This window comes from Procambarus clarkii, chromosome 32, assembly GCF_040958095.1.
Source record: "Procambarus clarkii isolate CNS0578487 chromosome 32, FALCON_Pclarkii_2.0, whole genome shotgun sequence".
Lineage (NCBI taxonomy): Eukaryota > Metazoa > Arthropoda > Malacostraca > Decapoda > Cambaridae > Procambarus > Procambarus clarkii.
This window is the reverse complement of record NC_091181.1, coordinates 20,794,909-20,815,524: the sequence shown is the minus strand read 5'-3', so window position 1 is coordinate 20,815,524 and position 20,616 is coordinate 20,794,909. Positions and strand designations below refer to the sequence as shown.

The 20,616-nt window shown below is 44.0% G+C and overlaps 1 protein-coding gene across 5 annotated transcripts in view; it reads left to right on the top strand.

Moving 5' to 3' along the window:
* LOC123759295 (UDP-GalNAc:beta-1,3-N-acetylgalactosaminyltransferase 2) overlaps positions 1-20,616 on the top strand; it is a 339,864-nt gene that overhangs the window by 146,974 nt on the left and 172,274 nt on the right. For all 5 annotated transcript variants that reach the window (XM_069335009.1, XM_069335007.1, XM_045744158.2 and 2 more), the window contains one exon: positions 3,127-3,310. In XM_069335009.1, coding sequence (XP_069191110.1) covers positions 3,127-3,310 — 184 coding nt within the window. The remainder of the gene's footprint in view (positions 1-3,126; positions 3,311-20,616) is intronic.

The window sequence follows — 20,616 nt, the reverse complement described above, 5'->3', positions numbered from 1 at the left end:
TGTTTGTGGCGGCCACCTTCCAGGTACATCCCTCTTTTTCTTATCTTTGGTTATGTAGCTCCAGGGAGCTGAAGTGGCTCTCCACAGAAGACCAATGTTGAATGAAATGAGACACCATTTTTCTGGGCGAGCCCCGGAGGCTCCCTTGCAACCCTCCCTCTCTCTGGTCGCCGTTTTTTCGTGTGCAGTATCCACTCAATTTAACGGCCTCTTTTATACCGATCTGCCGGTATTAACGACCGGTTTGGGAGCCCAGTATCTAGAGCCTGCTATACCGGTCTGCGGTCGATATTACAGACAGTCGGTATTGGGTTTGTTGTGGTATCAGCGTCCCCTCACATGGCGACCAGGCCACCGACCTGGATCGTCCAGTCATATATTACATCTTAATTTTCTTTTAAAATGATTCACTTTAATGAAGAAAATTGTAAATTATTATTAATAAAATATTTTGAAACAGTTTTTATTAAGCAAAAGTCTTTGTTTTCTTATTAAATACCTTTTATAGTATGTATAGGCACTAGGTATTTTTTTTCCCACGGACCTAGTATGTACTCCGCCGGGTCATGTGTTCCCATTGTTTACCGTGAACTCGCGCGGCTAGCTTCAATTGTGAAGGATATTACTGTACTGTAATTGTGATCTTTTTAATTTACAAAGTGCCAAAAGTTACCCAAAGGAAGCGCCTGACGGTTGCACAGAAGCTGGAGTTAATAAAGAAACTTGATAAAGGATATTCTCATGCACGAGCAGCAGCAGAGTTTAACATTCAATATAATTGTCAATAGTGAAGTAGAATTAGAACTCATGTGAATTAGTAGTAAGGCTAGCTGTTGTGTGAAGTGAGTGCCTGAAAATAAGTGTACTGTACATACAGTATGTACCCTGTATACAATATAAAACAAGCGCTGCAGAGGATGACGTAATCTTCACAGCTTCGTAATCTTCAGCTTCATTAAAAGTAAGTCAATTTACCAATTTTATTATAGTATTACAAGATATTAATTGTTTTTTTTCAACAAAAGCTACATATTAGTCTCTGCAAATGTATATTCTATCGTCAGCAGAGAAAAGGCGAGCTCAAAATATTTCGTCTTGGCTAGCTCTCAGTGACAAGGCTCGATCGCCATTGTTATGGCATGGCCGCCACAGCCTGTGTCGTAACATTAAAAGTAAGTCAATTTACCAATTTTATTATAGTATTACAAGATATTAATTGTTTTTTTTTTCAACAAAAGCTACATATTAGTCTCTGCAAATGTATATTCTATCGTCAGCAGAGAAAAGGTGAGCTCAAAATATTTCGTCTTGGCTAGCTCTCAGTGACAAGGCTCGATCGCCATTGTTATGGCATGGCCGCCACAGCCTGTGTCGTAACATTAAAAATACATTACCTGCACTATTCAGGGTAAATCAAAACACATCTCTAAAATTTTATTAAGACAATATTAACTCACTGATTGATACATGAAATATTTTTCAATACAAAGGAATGAATCAATTTTTTCCCACCCATCTGGACTTGATCAGAGCGTGTTCACACATCATCCATGCAGCAGCCAGCAACTGGCTTAATCGTCGGCCGTGCACTAAATTGGAATGCAATTACACAATGAACTTTATTTAATTTTAGTTAAACAGTATAAAATATATCCTACCTGAATGTTACTTGAAAAATTACCCGACCCGACTTAACGTCGGAAATAACGGAGCCCCGTAAATAACGACTTGGGCTCAGCCCCATATAGGCTGTTAAATTGAGTGGATACTGTGGTTTGATACTTAGCTTCCGAACTGGATGACTGAGTAGCCGGCATGGGAAGGGGAGGGCTGTGCGGATGAGCGGCGCAGCAGTGGAGTGTGACATTTGCTTGTTTGATTGTTTCCTTGGGATTGGAGGGAGTTCTACTTCTCCTTTTGGTTATTAGTTGTCATTTTATTACCATGTGGGGTTTGTTTTGTTACGCCTTCCTTTCTGGGTGTCTAACCCTGGTCAATGGGAGATAAAGAAAACCCCCAACCACATGGTGGTTTTTCAGGGCCATTGCTCCCTGCAACCTCTCTGAAGAGGCCAGGTTCTGGCTTGTGGTTCCTGGTTGGTTGAACTCTATTGCTAATGCCCCGGTTTAATATATCACACATTAGCCCAATAGCTCCAGGGAGCCTCTGGGGCTTGCCCAGAAAATGGTGTTTCATTACATTCAGCGCTGGTGTTTTGGTAATATGTCTTGGGTTGACATTTGGGCATGGGTGTTTTGGAGGTTGAACAGAGTTCTGGCCGCCAGGCATCTCAGGAAAGTCCTGGGCCCCTCTAAGGCCTTGTGTTGCATTGGGGAGTCTGTCACAGCTGTCAGTCACTTCTCCTTGAGACCTGCCTTGCTGCCGCCTCCCAGGTAAGTTCGTGTTTTTACTCATCTGTGGGTAATTAGTTTCAGGAGCTGGCGGGGCTCCCCACAGAAAACCAGCGTTGAGTGTTATGAAATGCTTTTTTCTGGGCGAGCCCCGGAGGCTCCCTGTCATCCTTCCTCTCTCCGGTCAACAGTCTTCATCATTCAAGAACTGGGGTGGTCAGCTGCCGCTCCCCTCTCCCTCCCTCTGGGGTTGGGGGAAGGAGCACTAACGAGTGGGAGTGCTAGTTGGATGAAGTGCTGGTCGTTTGTTTTCTTCCTGCGAGAGTTTTTTTGCTTTTTTTCGGACTTAAGTTGCAATTTTCACCAGATTGTGGTCTGTTTTCTTTTGTTTATCTTTCTGGGTGCTTTTCCGATCAATGGAAATTATGACATATTTTAAATGTAAATTGCTCATAGGTCATTGCTGACTGTGTTCTGAGGCGGCCAGGTTCTGGCTCATGGTTCCTGGTAAGCATAAGGACTCCTGTGACTGAAGACCCCAAACAAATATAGCACATATCAGTTCAGATAGATTCAGGGAGCCTCTGGGGCTTGCCCAGAAAATGGCGTTTCATTACATTCAACGCTGGTTTTGTGAGTGTAGAAGAATTAATACACTCGTAGATATGCACAAAATTAAGTGAATTGTTGTTTATTATTTTGCATTCGTTAAAAATGTATTGGTTATGTATACTTCTAAAGAAAATTTAAATTAAATTGCATCTTTTTTTCACAGATAAAAATATCTTGATGGTTCATAAAAAGGGGCAACAAATGAGGGCAAAGAAGTGGAAGAATCACCTTTATTCTTTGCAGAAAAAGATTGAAGAAGAAAAAGAAAGAAACAATGACATGCTCATGTTACCTCTCATGGACATATACTCAAACCTACCTCACAAAGTTAGAGGATTTTTAAATTGGTAAGTATGTTTTTCTATAGATATAGCAGATTTAAGGTTTCATAGTTTCTTCTTTTTCTTCCTTATGGTACATGTAGTTTGCATGAAGGTTTCCCTCCTGATGATTGCGTGATTGGCAATATTGGGAAATGCATCACAGTGGTGCATGAATGTTTATTAGGCAAGGCTTGAAAGTAGTAGTTGTTGCTATTGCCAGATGATGTAAGGGCAATGACAGAACCTTTATATGGGTTCCTTTATATGGGTTCCCTTATATGTATAAACAATATGGTTTAGAGTTAGACTTGATGCAGTTTGCATTTGGCGGCAAGGGGCTGGATGTTGTGTTTATGGCGTCAACTGGTTATTACTGTTCTTTGTAGTTAGGGTTAGGATTTCTATGTATGATTGTTCTGGTGGTTTGAATGAAGTGAATAAGTGAGATGTAGTCAAATTTTTTGGTTGACTGGAGATATTTAGCCAAGTGCTTTGGCTACTTGATATTACATATGCAGTGAAAGATTTTCCCCTAATATATGCCTGATATTAAACAGCAATTTAAGGGTGATAAGTTCTTTGAAATTAATTCTGAATCTATGATGCCTGAAACAGTGAAGGAGTTGTTGTCTCTGGAACTTTGCAGTGGATCCAAAGTTCATTTATTGTATTTATAGCTATGTAATTACCTAAGTGTAGTTAAATTAACCCTTAAACTGTGCATGGCATATATATACGCCATGAGTAACATGTCCCACTGTGCGCATGGCGTGTATATACGCCATAGGGTGCCAGGCACGATTCAAATGGCCCGCGGCTACATGGGGTTCAAATGGGCTTCCTCAAGGCTCTTGTAAACAGACGCCATTTTTTTTTTAAATCGTGAGCAATATTCTCCAGTGTGAGACCCACAGCACTGTTGGAGCAACCAAGACTGGCGCACGCAGCATGAGTAAACAGCATTGCTGTTCAGCTTGTAACCACAGCATCGCCGAAAAAGGTAAAAATAAATATATAACTGCTATTATTTAGCGATGACAATATTACAGATGACCCCTGACTGTGATAAAAATTACCAGGATTGTGATAATAGCAGGATTGTTGTGATAATTAGCACTATGGGATTAGTGATGCTGAGGGACAGAGCGAGATAGCATCGTTTACCGACTGTGTGGCCACCTGTTATTGTCTGCATTCACCATACTTGCTCAGTGGTTCTCTATGGCGAACACAAGATACTTATATATAATATGTGTATTATTGTAATAACAGCAAAAGGATTATATTGGGAGGAGCCATTTGGGTGATGGAGGTGGCGTCGTCTGCATGACTTGTCTTGCTGTGTAGAGGGTGGCCACTGCTCTTTGGGCACCCTACAAGCTTAGGTGTACAGTTACGGTGCAAACAGCATGTAGATACTGTGACGGTTCACCCCCTTCCTACCTATGGTTGGGGTCGTCCCACGGGTCTTCGCCCCTCAGTACCAGGCGCCACTGCTCGCCCTGATGCACCCCCAGTCAACTAAGAGCTGGCCTTATATATACCCCTAGTGAGTAATTACCTAAGTGTAATTACCTAAGTGTAGTTACAGGATGAGAGCTACGCTCGTGGTGTCCCGTCTTCCCAGCACTCTGTCATATAACGCTTTGAAACTACTGACGGTCTGTCTTGGCCTCCACCACCTTCTCACTTAACTTGTTCCAACCGTCTACCACTCTATTTGTGAAAGTGAATTTTCTTATATTTCTTCGGCATCTGTGTTTAGCTAGTTTATATCTATGACCTCTTGTTCTTGAAGTTCCAGGTCTCAGGAAATCTTCCCTGTCGATTTTATCAATTCCTGTTACTATTTTGTATGTAGTGATCATATCACCTCTTTTTCTTCTGTCTTCTAGTTTTGGCATATTTAATGCCTCTAACCTCTCCTCGTAGCTCTTGCCCTTCAGTTCTGGGAGCCACTTAGTAGCATGTCTTTGCACCTTTTCCAGTTTGTTGATGTGCTTCTTAAGATATGGGCACCACACAACTGCTGCATATTCTAGCTTTGGCCTAACAAAGGTCGTGAACAATTTCTTTAGTATATCGCCATCCATGTATTTAAAAGCAATTCTGAAGTTAGAAAGCGTGGCATTGGCTCCTCGCACAATATTCTTTATGTGGTCCTCAGGTGAGTGATAGTTTTCTATCAAGAACCACCCCTAGATCTCTTTCTTTATCAGAATTCTTTAAAGATTTCTCACATAATATATAGGTTGTGTGGGGTCTATGTTCTCCTATTCCACATTCCATAACATGGCATTTATTAACATTAAATTCCATTTGCCAAGTGGCGCTCCATGTACTTATTTTGTCCAGGTCTTCTTGAAGGGCATGACAATCATCCAAGTTTCTTATCCTTCCTATTATCTTAGCATCATCAGCAAACATGTTCATATAATTCTGCATAGCAACTGGTAGATCATTTATGTAGACAATAAACATCACTGGTGCAAGAACTGAACCCTGTGGTACTCCACTTGTGACATTTCTCCAGTCCGATACATTGCCTCTGATCACAGCCCTCATTTTTCTATCAGTCAGAAAATTTTTCATCCATGTTAAAAGCATACCTGTCACTCCTCCAAAATTTTCCAGTTTCCAGAACAACCTCTTATGTGGAACTCTGTCGAAAGCCTTTTTTAGATCCAGATAGATGCAGTCAACCCAACCATCTCTTTCCTGTAATATCTCTGTTGCTCGATCATAAAAACTGAGTAAATTCGATACAGAGGATCTTCCAGATCGAAAACCATACTGTCTGTCTGATATTATATCATTTCTCTCCAGGTGTTCTACCCATTTAGATTTAATTATTTTTTCCAATATTTTGACTATTGTCAAACTATTTTGACTATTGTCCCACTTGTCAATGATACCGGTCTATAATTAAGGGGGTCTTCCCTGCTTCCACTTTTGTAGATTGGAACTATGTTAGCCTTTTTCCACACATCAGCTACAACTCCTGTAAACAGGGATGCCTGAAAAATCAGTTGAAGAGGAATGCTGAGCTCAGGTGCACATTCTCTTAGAACCCATGGTGAAACTCCATCTGGACCAACTGCTTTGTTCTTATTTAGCTCCTTGGGCATTTTTTCCACTTCCTCTCTGGACACCTCTATGTGCTCTATGTTGTTCTCTGGAATTCTTTTTGTATCTGGTTCCCTGAAGATTTCATTTTGTACAAACACACTTTGGAACTTTTCGTTTAATGTTTCACACATTTCTTTTTCATTTTCTGTGAATCTATTTCCCATTTTCAACCTCTGAATATTATCCTTTACCTGCAATTTGTTGTTTATGAATTTATAGAATAGACCTGGTTCTGTTTTACATTTGTCTGCAATCCCTTTTTCAAAATTTCTTTCTGCCTCTCTCCTCACTGCCGTGTAGTTGTTTCTCGCATCTTTGTATCGCTGGTATGTTTGGGGGTTCGGCCTCTTCCTGTATTAGTTCCATTTTTGTGTCTTTTGGTCTCTGGCCCTCTCACACTTTCTGTTGAACCAATCCTGTTTCCTAGTTCTGCTTCCCTGTTTTGGTATAAATTTTTTTATGCCTTTATCATTTATTTCACAAAACCTGACATACATCTCATTCACTTCCTTGCCTAGCAAAAAGTCTGTCCAATTATACTCACTAAAAAATTTTCTAAGGTTGCCATAATGTCCTCTCCTAAAGTCAGGGTTTTTCATTTGCATCGACCGTCATATTTTCTTCCAGATTATAACGCATTGCATACTTTATTCCCAAAAAGACATGGTCACTTTTACCCAAGGGAGGAAGGTACTGAATGTCAAATATTTCTTCCTCCTTCCTGGTAAATATCAAATCTAGCATGGAGGGAACGTCCCCTTCCCTCATCCTCGTAGCTTGTTTAACATGTTGATACAAGAATGTTTCCAGGATAAGGTCTACAAATTTACAGGTCCAGAAATCTTCTGTTTTAGCTTCACATGCTTCCCAGTCTATGGATTTCAAGTTGAAGTTGCCGACTATCAACAGTCGTGAACTATCGTTATCCGCTCTCGCTATGATCTCTCTCATTATTGTTATAAGACCTTTTCGTTTACTATCTAGCTCCTCCTTTGACCATGTGCTGCTTAGCGGTGGACTATATGCATTTATAATCATTAGTTTATCATCCTCATGGCAGATCTCTAGTGCTATTATGTCAACTTCTTGTGGATTGGCAGTCACTATTTCGTTCACCTTTAGGTGTTCTTTCACCAGCACAGCAACGCCACCGCCTTTCCTGATTTTTCTGTCCCGTCTCCAAATTGAGTAGCCCCTTGGGAATGACCTCATTTAAAATAGCATCTTCAAGTTTTGTCTCCGTGAGTGCAACAATGTCTGGTGTCTGCAGCTGTATTATATCACTTAACTCCAGTATCTTTGATCTTACTCCATCTATGTTGGTGTATGCAATCTTGAGGAACTTGTTCCCCCTCTTCTTATTTTTCACTCCCCCTTTCTCTAATGATTTTGTTGGTTTGCCTTTATGTACCACTTTACTGGCCTGCCTACCCCTATCACTTTGTAGAAAAAAGAATTGATTTCTTCTTCATGCCTGCTCTCATTTAAACGTTTTGCCTTGGCGAAGTTTAGTTTCAGCTGCTCTCTTCATCTTTTGAAAGATCTCGTCTTAACGACCACACTTTCCCATCCTCATCACTTTGTAATTTTCTAGCATTCCTTAGTACTTCTTCCATCTGTTTGGCACCATTTATGGTGATCCTCAAAGGTCAAGCTTTCCCTTTTACATATCTGCCTATTCTCCTGTAGTCGCAGACATTCTCTATGGTTGTAAGACCTTCCACGAGGCCAACAATTTTATCTACTACTTTTGCTTCTTCTACAGCTCTTTCTGACCTAGATGTTATCTCCTTTTCTTTGCAGCCAAAAATGATCAGGGACTTACTCCGATCAACTGTGTTTTGCACCAACTTCGGGTTAGATGCCAATTCTTTCCTCACTTCTAGCCTAATGTTTGTTTTATCTTGGTTGCTGCAGTGTTTGACTTCCTTTACTGCTTCTTCTATTTTTTCCTTCTCCTTGGCCACTTGTGCATAAGTGAGTTGCATATCTTTCTTGCACTGTTCTATTCCCTGTGTAACTTCCTCCATCTGTGCTGACAAAAGCTGTTTCTCCTGTTGAAATTCCTTACCTAACCTATTGTATTCATTTATGTTTAAATTTACTTTAACTTCTTCCAAAGCTATTTTTAAGAGTCTATTTTCTTCTTCCATGGCTTTGCAATTTGTTTCCAATTAATCTTATCCTTGCGCAAGTCTTTCACTACACCCTCAAGACATACAACTTTGCTATTTAAATGGTCATTGCTTTCTTAAAATTTTCTAATTATTTCTACATGAGAGGTCACAATAGTATCTAATTTTACCACCTTGTTGTATAGACTGGTTATCTCAATGCTTTCTTCACTGAATCCAGCAAAATCAAGCTCTGTTTTGTATTTCCTCTTGCAGGTGGCTATCTTGAATGTTGTTCTCTGCACTGGAAACACTAGGGGTAACTTTATCTCATCCACTATTTCACTTCCCTTGGCACTTTCCTTTTATCTCACCTTTTTTGAAAAGCATTATACCTTTATGTTCTCTGGGACACCACTCACTATCACCATCCTGTACTACAATACTTAGGATTATTGAAATTGAGTGGAGAGGTTCAAGTCTACTTGTGACACACCTGAACCTGCCCGTCTTGACACTAGGACCCTCTCTCTTTGATATCTGGTCTGCTCTAAGGTCGCCAGCTGGGTGTTTATACTCATGTCCCAGCAACACGTCAGTGGTCTCATTAGTTATCTTAATTTAAGGATGTAATCTCATGTGCAGTGCAAGGTGACATAATTGGTTTCACTCAAAATAGCGCTAGAGAATGGAGGCTCACTCAAACACATAGGTAAGATTAAAAATTTACTGAAGAAAAATATATACACTTGTACAGGGGTACCTCAGTTTAAGAGTTTAATTCGTTCCTGGAGACGGCTCGTATTCCGAAAACTCGTATTCCGAAGCTAATTTCCCCATAAGAAATAATGGGAAATGAATTAATCCGTTCCTGACTACCCCAAAAACCCCACATCAAACTAAATTTTTATACCTAATTGATCTAAATAAACCTACAAAACTATGTTCAAGTTATTACTTACCCTTGCTGAGGACTGCTGTTGGTGTATGGAAGATGTGAGGAGGAGGGAGGAGGAGAGGTGTTACTGTTTGGAAGGGGAGTCTCCTTCCATTTTAACATCAGGCAGTGAGGACTTCACTGGTATGCACACTCTGGCACATTTTGCCTGCATACCACTAGGACTTGCTTGTTTTACTAAGAATCTGTCTAAAGACACTTGTTTTTCCCTACTTTTTAACACTTGTCTGTATTAAGACATCACATTGTCATTTAAAAGGTCAATGCAACGGCCTGCTACAGGTTTATCTGGGTGAGTTTTTTCAACAAAACTTTGCAGTTCTTCCCATACTTCACACATTTTCTTAATCAAGAAGGGACATCCTCTACTGCCTCTACTCACAGCTATTTTCTCAGGTTGAACTTTACCAATGGCTTTCTTGAGACCCATGGCGAGATATATAATGACAACTTTTATGCTCAAATGGCAAAAAAAACGACAAAAAACTGTAAATCCTTGTGAAGAATTCAGGTGGGATAGTCACTGGGCGCGAGACACTGGTAAACTGTGGCGCGATCGCCGTGCCACCGTGCGCTAGTCAGCCTGTACACGTAATTACCTAAGTGTAGTTACTGGATGAGAGCTACGCTCGTGGTGTCCCGTCTTCCCAGCACTCTTTGTCATATAACGCTTTGAAACTACTGACGGTCTTGGCCTCCACCACCTTCTCACTTAACTTGTTCCAACCGTCTACCACTCTATTTGCGAAGGTGAATTTTCTTATATTTCTTCGGCATCTGTGTTTAGCTAGTTTAAATCTATGACCTCTTGTTCTTGAAATTCCAGGTCTCAGGAAGTCTTCCCTGTCGATTTTATCAATTCCTGTTACTATTTTGTATGTAGTGATCATATCACCTCTTTTTCTTCTGTCTTCTAGCTTTGGCATATTTAATGCTTCTAACCTCTCCTCGTAGCTCTTGCCCTTCAGTTCTGGGAGCCACTTAGTAGCATGTCTTTGCACCTTTTCCAGTTTGTTGATGTGCTTCTTAAGATATGGGCACCACACAACAGCTGCATATTCTAGCTTTGGCCTAACAAAAGTCATGAACAATTTCTTTAGTATATCGCCATCCATGTATTTAAATGCAATTCTGAAGTTAGAAAGCATAGCATAGGCTCCTTGCACAATATTCTTTATGTGGTCCTCAGGTGATAGTTTTCTATCTAGAACCACTCCTAGATCTCTTTCTTTATCAACAACGTATCAACGTATCAACAAACTCGTGTTCCGAGGTAACCCTCCCCTTCCGAGACACATTTTCCGAGGAAATCCTGCTCGTATTCAGAAAAACTCACATAGAAGAACACTTGTATTCCGAGGTACCACTGTATAGTGAAATAATCTGGTGGAAATTTCCAATGGGGGCAACCTTCTCTCGTCGCATCTCTGGCAACACGGTCAGCCTACTGGGTCCACATGTCAGGTGGCAGCACACACCTCGCGCCTCTGCCAACACGATCAGCTGGCAGCTCCAACTGTCAAACCGATGGGGACACACCTCGTGCCTCTGGCATCACTATCAGCTGACTGGGTCCAACTGTCAGACCGGCGGGGACACACCTCACGCCTCTAGCAACACTATCAGCTGGACGATTCAAAGTTTGTTTCTGGCTTCTTGAAAACCAGCTACTATTCCCAGATACACTGACGTTGCCGCATCTACATATTTATGTTCCACCACCAATTCATGCCTACATGAGCTCCTTGGCTCCTAGCCTAACACTATCATGTAGACAATAAATGGTAACAAGAAATGCTGACGATATATAAAATATCCTAGCTCACCCTAGATCGAAGGGGGGTAAAGGGAGGATAACTATCTACCTTACTTCATTCCTTTACGAAGCCGATTCGTCCTCTGGCGAGGGATGATGAGGTTCCTGGTCCAGGCTTCTGGTCTTCCATTGATCAGTTCCCACACACACAAGTTCCTCAGTCGTCCTCATAGTATCACGTCTTCACCATACTCACGCCCAGCAGGTACGGTCCTCCTCATCCTCCTCTTCCTCAGGGTACTGGAGTCAAGTACCTGCGCCGTCGTCCACCTCCTCTTGCTGGCGCTGTAGATGCACTTGCAGCCCAGTGGAGCTTTCCCTTGCCTCACTTCAAGTGGATTCGGCCCGGCCGTCGTTACTCGCTTGATATGTAGAATGCGGTCTGCCGGTCGTCCCAGACGTCTCCATAGAAACATCTGAGATAGAGAGTCTCTTGACACTCTATCTCGGCCAATCCTTGCTTCCTGGCACTCCACGGGATGTCTGCAGTATTAAAGTGATGCTTAAATCCACTGGTAGAAGCTTTCCGGCCGCAAGATCTAGAGCTCACTCGAGCGCGTCCACACTGTAGGGCGGCTCGTGACGTACTCTGCCCGCCCAGGTGCCAGCCTCCCCGGAAGCCCTCCGTCTCGTGACGTCACACCGCCCGAGGGCTCTCGTCATTGGTTACTTCCGGCACGTGACCTTACCTGGCCAATCAGGCGCCGGGAGGTGTCATGATGTTTTGGAGGGAAACAGAATGGCTTGGCGCCATCTTGTGCCCCAAAAGGGCGTAAGCCCCTTGCATAATCACACTTAAATGGCAATTTTACAGCCAACCTGATAATGCTCCACACTCTCACACATATGAAAATGTTCCCTGGATATCAGAGAATGCTCAGATTATGGAGATATGACTCTTTAAGCTGGGTTAGGAGAAATATAGGGGTGGGACACCGTCACAATACTTATATATAATGTGTGTATATAGTGTAATAACACCCCAAAACAGTATTGTTGGTGGAGAAATTTAGTATGTGTGACCTTGAATGTGTGAGGGAGGCAGCTGCCAGCTAACTGTGTGTAGCAACGTCTCTTAGTGCCTGAACTAACTATTATCAGCTTAGTTGTACAGTTGTGTTGAACAAAACATGTAGATACTTATATATAATGGCTGTATATAGTGAATAAAATAAAAAACAGGATAGTGGGAGGAGAAAGTGGGCAAGTGAGGCATTGTTGAGAGAGTGGCAACGAGTGGCTGGCTGTGTGTGGCGGTCACTCCTCGCTGCTTTTCGACTCATAATACCAACTTAGTGATTCGTTATGGTGAACAAAGCATGCAGATACTTATATATAACCTGTGTATAGAGTGTAATAACAGCAAAACTCTTTGTTTATTGTTTTATGAACATAATTATTGAATCACTAATATGCACACCATAGTTTTCAGTATAGTGATGATTCACTCCTTTTATTATATAAATATATCACAATACACACTATTGAATAATATTACTGCAAAAAAACTAAGAAAAAATCAATCGGCGACATTGAAATAATTAGATAATATTATCTTTGTGGTAACTCCCACCTGTCAGCTCGGGAGACGCTGACCGGCTCTGACGACCGCTCTGTCAACGTCCACATTTTGCCAGACTTCCTCGGCCTATGCGCCCAAAATATGTGACTTATGATATTTTTATATTTTTCCCGTGCTCAGGGAACACAAATTAACATTTTTAGAAGACGAAATAATTGTTTAAAATTTTTTTTCTTGCGCACAGTGGTGTAAATCTCCTCACGACCCCTTAGCAGCTTAAGGGTTAAAGGATGGGAGCTATGCTCGTGGTGTTCCATCTTCCAAGTACAGTGGAACCTTGGTTTTCGTTTGCCCATTTTCGTATTCTTCAGGTTACGAACCCAATTTCGTAGTAAAATTTGAATCAGGCTATAAGCTTGCCTCGAGTATCATTATTGTTGATACGCATATGGGCGACCTAGAACGTGGTTCCTGGTGGCACGGCCGACTGCACTTAAGTTTACCAGTGGCTCCAGCTAAGTAACAATTGCATTTGAATTCTTTGTAAAGAATTATATTGTTTTTCGTTCTTTGAGGGTTTTGGACATAAAATGTAATTATTATATATCATGCATGGGTCCCAAGAAAGTCAGTGGTAAGGTTCAACCTAAGAAAACAGATGTGAGGATGACCATAGAGGAAAAACAAGAGATCATTCATGAACATGAAAATGGTATGAGGGTTGTTGAACCAGCTAGGTTGGATGGTGCTGATGTGGAGGAGTTGGTGGAAGAACACAATGAAGAACTGACCACCGATGAACTCCAAGCCCTTCAAAAGGAGCAGCAAGAAGAGGAAGCTGAGGAAATTTCTTCAGGGTAGGAGGCAGTAGAGGATGTCCCTTCCACAACAATAAAGAAATGGTGTACATTATGAGAAGAAATGCAAAGTTTGTTGAAACGTGTCACCCAAATAAAGCTGTAGCAGGCCATTGTGTTAACCTTTTTAATGGCAGTGTGATGTCTCACTCCAGACAAGTGTTACAACATAGGGAAAAACAAGTGTCGCTAGACAGGATTTTTAGTGAGAAAAACAAGCAGTGAGCTACAACCAAGTTGTAGTGATATGCCTACGAAACATAAGAGAGAGTACCAACAGAAATGTTATCACTGCATGATGTTATAATGGAAGGGGACTCCCCTGCCAAACACTAAAACCTCTCCTCACGATCTTCCATACACCAACAAGAGTCCTCCATAAAGGTAAGGTACCTATGAGCAGTTTTCTGTATAAAATGTATTTTTTGGTTAATATTTTTCGGGGTGTGGAACGGATAAATTAAATTTATATTATTTCTCATGGGAAAATTCATTTAGGTTTTTGTATTTTTGGTTTTCGGACCGTCTTTGTGAATGGATTAAGTTAGAAAATGGAGGTACCACTGTACTCTTTGTCGTGTTACGCTTTGAAACTGCTGAAGGTTTTGGCTTCCACCAACTTTTCGCTGTTTAGCTTGCTTCAACCATCTATCACTCTGTTTGCAAAAGAAAACTTTCTAATATTTTTTCGGTACCTTTCCCTGACTGTTTCCTATGTGCTGCTAGTTTGGTGTTTCCCAGTCTTAGTCTGGTCATTGTTATATATATTTCTCTGTTTTTATGCCTGGTGTGTTTTCAAGTTTGTCATGTTTTCCATTTTGCTGCAATATCTTGGGTGGTGGTGGAGTTTCTTAGTCTGGTCATTGTTATATATATTTCTCTGTTTTTATGCCTGGTGTGTTTTCAAGTTTGTCATGTTTTCCATTTTGCTGCAATATCTTGGGTGGTGGTGGAGTTTCTTAGTCTGGTCATTGTTATATATATTTCTCTGTTTTTATACCTGGTGTGTTTTCAAGTTTGTCATGTTTTCCATTTTGCTGCAATATCTTGGGTGGTGGTGGAGTTTAACCCTTAACCACAGCACTGTGCAGAACGCCTTGAGGAGGCGCTAGATCGGAGGTGTGCAGAGCTCCTCAGGGCGCTTGTAGGTATAGTGTAGAATTCAAAACTCCCGTCCCCTCTGTTGTGCCTCCTTGCTGTGGTGAGGGGCTCACGTACACCTCCCTGGGACCGGTGTGGGTTGCCTTTGCCCCCTCTCCTGCCCCCTCTTTGGGTGGTGTACGTGCTGATGAGCACCATGTAGGGGGGCCTTGTGAACCATTGGACCACCTGCTGGAGGGGTCGCCTGTGAGAGGCTGCCTTGAGTGGATGGTTGGGTGTCCAGGCTGGGGCGATAGGGGAAATGGGGTGTTAGCACCAGTGTGGGAGAATGGACAATGTAGTAGGACTCCCCTGTTGAAAAGGGGGAGCACCACTGGGGATGACGCACCCCGCACTGGCCCGTGCTCGGCCTCCCTGACTGCCCTGGTAGGTGGTATCCCTTGGTTCCAGGTCCCAACCTTTGAGTTTGTTTGCTATATGGATGACGACACGACTTCTCTTACCCAGGCTCATGGGGTGGGCGACCAGGCCCCTGAGTCGGACCGTCCTGGAAGGCCGGGATCTGTAGCCCCTGCTACAGGGCCCGGTTTAGGCCCAGACCGGACTCTTCCTCCCTGCTCTCCTCCCTCCTCTGTGGTTGGGTCAAGCCCCAAGCCTGCTGTGGTGACCGCCTCATCCCCTTGCACGGCTCCATCTCTTATTGTGATTACTGCGCCTTTTGACCTGTCTCTCTCTAAAGGTTCTCATCGCCGTCCCCGCCACGGCCACTCTCGTATGCTCCCTTCCCATACTCATTCGTACCATGCTTTGTTTGGTCCTGCTACGTGGACTAAGTACTTTGACCTCCATCCTTTGGATTCCACTCCTCCTGACAATTTTTCCCTTCATAGGCATCTTGTAGATTCAGTAGATGCCTCTGTTACCTTTAACCCCACCCGTCTTGGTACCCATGTCATTGCTGATCCTTCTCAGGATGCAGCCACCCGCTTGGCCACCTTATCCTGCCTTGGCGAGACCCTTGTTCGGGTCTCAAAGAACACTTGGTTGAATGCCAGTGTTGGCACTGTTCTCCTCCCGCACCATGTAGCGACTAGTGTCAGGAATCTAAGAAGACTGCCACGAGGATATCAAGCATCTCCTCGAAGCCCAGGGTCATTCTGTCCTCCAGGTGGATACGTTTACTTGTCCCCCTCGTGGTCATCACCGTCTACACCTTCGGGTTGTGAAGGTTACCTTTGATAGTAGGACCCTTCCACCCTCTGTCATTCTTGCTGGTGCCCGATGCATCGTTCAGGAGTATATTCCATCTCCTCGGCTCTGCAATAAGTGCTGGAGGTTTGGGCATGGTGCCCTCAAATGCTCTAGTCCTGTCTCTCTCTGTCCCATGTGTGGAGGCGAGGGTCACAAGTTGGAGTGCACTTCTCCCCAGGCCCGCTGCCTCAATTGCGGTGAGGCCCACCCTACCTTCTCCCGCATGTGTATACGTTACAAACTTGAGGCGGCTGTCCTCAACTTGAAGCACCGGGACCGTTTGTCTTTTCCTAAAGCTCGGCGCCAAGTTCATCGTCTCCCGTCTTTCGCTGGCGTCTCCTATGCTCGCGTGGTGTGCTCTTCCTCTCCTCGTCCTTCCTGCCTTCCTCAGTCTCACAACAGTTTCCAAGCCTTATACCCGGACACGCCCACCATCACCTCCCCTGTTTCCCTCGCTTTCCTGGTGGTCGTGTTGTTTGCTCTCACTCTTCTTCTCCTATCGAGACGCTGGAGTCTGTTGCCCAGTACATTGCTGCTGGGATGCCTGTCTCTTTGAGTCAGAAGTGGAAACCTGGCTCCTCTCCTTCCTCCTCCCCGGTAGTTAAGAAAGCTTCGCTTTCTTCATCGTCCCCTATCTCTGATTCTATCATTCCTTTCCCTCCCGCTTCGGTGGTGGAGCCCCCCGTTCCTACTGTGGGGGTTTCTTTAGCCCCCCGGTTCCATCTCGGTTCCTGCCCTTGCTGAGGTGTGCTCCCCCTTTCTGCCCCTCTTCCTCCTCCTCCAGACCCTGCTCGTCCACCTCTGATCTATCCTCCCGCTTCTTTCCCTCCTTCTTTACTCAGTTTACCCATGCCCCCTAACCCTGACTTTGCTGACCCTGATCCTGACCCTGTGCTTCTTTAACGTGCTGCGTTCCTTTTTCACCTTTGTTTCTTCTTTGCTCTCTGCTGCTCTCCTCTCTCTTTTTGTCGATGTCTATTCTTCAGTGGAGCATCCGTGGATATTACACCAATTTCCTTGACCTTCAAACTTCTAATTTCACAGTTTTCACCCCTTTGTGTCTGTTTCAAGGAGCCGATGCTTGGTGCTCGTCCTAGTCACTTCCATGGCTATTCTTTACTCTTCCCCCCCCCCCAGCTGTTGCTGGAGCCCATAATTCTTCTGCTCTCTTGATTCGCTCAGATGTTCCCTTTGTTCCCTTACATTTTTCCTTGCCTCTCCACTGTTCTGCTGCCCATGTCTTTGTGCGTATATGGTACACGGTTTGTTCCATTTATCTACCCCCCCACTGTCCCACTTTCTCTTCCCGATCTTAAACACCTCCTAGACTCCTTGCCGAAGCCTGTGCTCCTGCTGGGAGATCTCAATTGTCGCCATGCCCTTTGGGGTGATGTGCTGACAAACACCCGGGGTCGCCTCCTTGAACCTTTCATCCTCTCTTCTTCCCTGTCCCTTCTTAATTCTGGTGAGCCCACTCATTTGGACTCTCGGACTCGCTCCATTTCCTGTCTCGATCTTTCTCTGTGCTCGTCATCCCTTTCCTTACATTTCGGGTGGTGGGTCCTTGATGACCTTCATGACAGTGACCATTTTCCTATCCTTGTTGCTTTTTTCTCTTTTCACCCTCCTCTCTCCTTCCCTAGGTGGCAGTTTGCCGAGGCTGACTGGTGCCTCTTTACTCTCAGTGCTACTACTTCCGACCTCTCCGTTCTGCCTCTCCCTCGCGCTCTCCTTCTTTTTCATGACAGTCTTTGACGCTGCCCTCCACTCTATTCCTCGCTCTTCCTCTCGGGGTACGCGAAAGTGCGTTCCCTGGTGGAATGTGGACTCTGCTCGGGCTGTCCGCTGTAAGCATGCAGGCTGGAAGAGACATCGCCGCCGGCAGACGGTTGAGTCTTTTCTTTTGTTTCGTAAGGCGAGTGCGGTGGCTCGTAGGACCATCCGTGCGGCTAAACGTGCTTGCTGGATGTCTTATGTCTCCACCATTACGTCCGAAACTCCTCTACCACTGGTCTGGAAGCGTATCTGCTGGATTGCGGGTAAGTTCGTTCCCGATGTCTCGCCAATTCTTCGCCTCCATGGTGCTCTTGTGGCGGACCCATATCAGGTCGCGACCGAACTGGGTTCCCATTTTTCATCTATTAGTTCTGGTTCTCATCTTCCCCAATCTTTCTGTCTTCGTAAGCCTATTCTTGAATCTCGTCCTTTAAATTTCTGTAATTATCTTCGCCTTCCTTATAATGATCCTTTCTCTCTTTCTCTTGAGCTTCAGTCGGCCATAGCCCTTTGCGGTTCTACTGCGGCGGGCTCCGATGGCATTCCTTGTGAAATGCTTCACCATCTCCTTCCGTGCATGTCTCGGTATTTACTGAGTCTGTACAATCGGGTCTGGGAGTCGTCGTCAGTCCCTGAAAACTGGCTCGATGCTGTTGTCCTCCCTGTTCGGAAACCAGTGTCTCTCGGGTCATCCCCAAGGACTTCCGCCCTATTGCCCTCACGAGTTGTGTCTGCAAGCTCTTTGAACGTATGATTAACGTTCGTTTGATGTGGTTCTTAGAAAACTATCACCACCTATCCCCTTCTCAATTTGGTTTAGTGCAAGTGCACAACAGATGTCCTGGTGAATTTGGAGGACTATATTCGTACTGCTTTTGCTGCGAAGACCTCCGTTGTTGCCGTCCTTTTTGACCTGGAAAAGGCTTACGACACTACCTGGCGGTATCATATTCTGTCTCAACTTCATTCTTTTGGCCTTCGTGGGAATCTCCCTCTCTTCCTCCAGAGTTTCCTCTCTTGTCGTTCCTTTCGTGTGCAGCTTGGCACCACTCTCTCTGCCCCTTTTCGGCAGTATGAGGGTATACCCCAGGGTAGTGTTCTGAGCACTACTCTTTTTCTAGTTGCCCTTAACGGTCTTCTTTCCTCTCTTCCTTCTGGCATCTTCTCCACTCTATGTTGACGATCTTACCCTTTGCTGTCAGGGTGATGATTCGCCTCTCCTTCAACGGCTGCTTCAACTTGCAATTGATGCCGTGTCGTCTTGGGCCACCGATCATGGCTTCAAGTTCTCTACGTCTAAGACTTGTGCTATAACTTTTTCTCGGAAGCATGTAGTTCTTCGTCCCTCTTTGTCGCTTTATGGTCATCCCCTTATGTACAGGGATTCTGCTAAGCTTTTGGGGTTAGTCTTTGACACTCGTTTATCTTGGTCAGCCCATATCTCTTACCTCCGAGTTGAATGCTATAAGGCCCTTAACCTACTTAAGGTTTTGTCCCATACTTCTTGGGAAGCGGATAGGCGTACGCTCTTCTATTTGCACTCCTCTCTCGTCCTGTCTAAACTCGATTATGGTTGCCCTGCATACTCTTCTGCTTCTCCTTCTACTCTTCGCTGTCTTGATGCTTTGCACCATACTGGGTTGTGTCTCAGCTCTAGTGCCTTTTGTTCGACTCCCGCCCTCAGTTTGTATATTGACACTGGCTTCCTCTCTCTTCAAGGCCGCCGTGATCGCTACTGTCTTTACTATCTTTCAACATCCTTCCTCTCGTCTCTGTCATGCTTTAACTTTTAGCCCTCCTGTAGTTCTTGTTCCTCTTCATCGTCTCCCTCTTTCTGTCCGGTTATCTTGCTTACAGGATTCTCTTTCTGTTCATATTTCTAATGTTTTTCCTCATATTGTTCCTTCCTTGACTCCGTGGAGAGTTCCCCTTCCCAAGTTTTGTACGTCCTTGACTTGTATCACTAAAGCCTTTACCTCTCCTACGATTCTGAAAAAACCTCTTTCTTGAGCACTTTTCTTCGCACTCCCACTCTACTTCAATCTTCACCGATGGGTCGAAGTCTGTGGACGGTGTGGGCTACTCTGTTGTTTTTCCTGGCCGCACTTATATGTGTCACCTCCCTTCGGAGGCTAGTGTCTTCACAGCAGAACTTTATACTATTCTCTATGCTCTCCGTCTCTTGCTTTCTCATTGTCATTCCTCCTTTGTGGTTGTAGTTGACTCTCGTAGTGCCCTCATGGCTCTAGGGTCCTTTAATCCTGTCCATCCGGTGGTCATCGAGATTCAACATTGACTGTTTCTTATTTCTAGTCAATTTAAATCAGTAGTGTTTTGCTGCGTTCCCAGCCATATTGGTGTTTCTTTAAATGAGCGTGCGGATGCTGCCACTAAGGAAGCTATTCATTCTTGTCCCATCTCCCGTAAAGATAATCCTTATTTCGACTTTTAACCTGTTATTCATTCCTCCGTCCTTGCCCATTGGCAGGGTTGTTGGTCCTCTGTAGTTAGTAACAAGCTGTGTACTCTCAAACGTAGTGTGTCCCCGTGGCCTTCCTCCTGCCACCATAACCGGCGGTGGGAAACTGCTTTGGCGAGGCTGCAGATTGGCCATACTCGCTTAACCCATGGTCACTTAATTTAGCGCCGCCCTGCTCTTTATTGTCCAAATTGCATTGTCCCTCTTACAGTTGTGCATATCCTTGTTGAATGTTCTGACTTTCAGGACGAGCGTGTGTCTTGCTTTCCGACCATCCCTCACGGTCACTTGTCCCTCGATAGAATTCTAGGTGAATCGGATACTTTT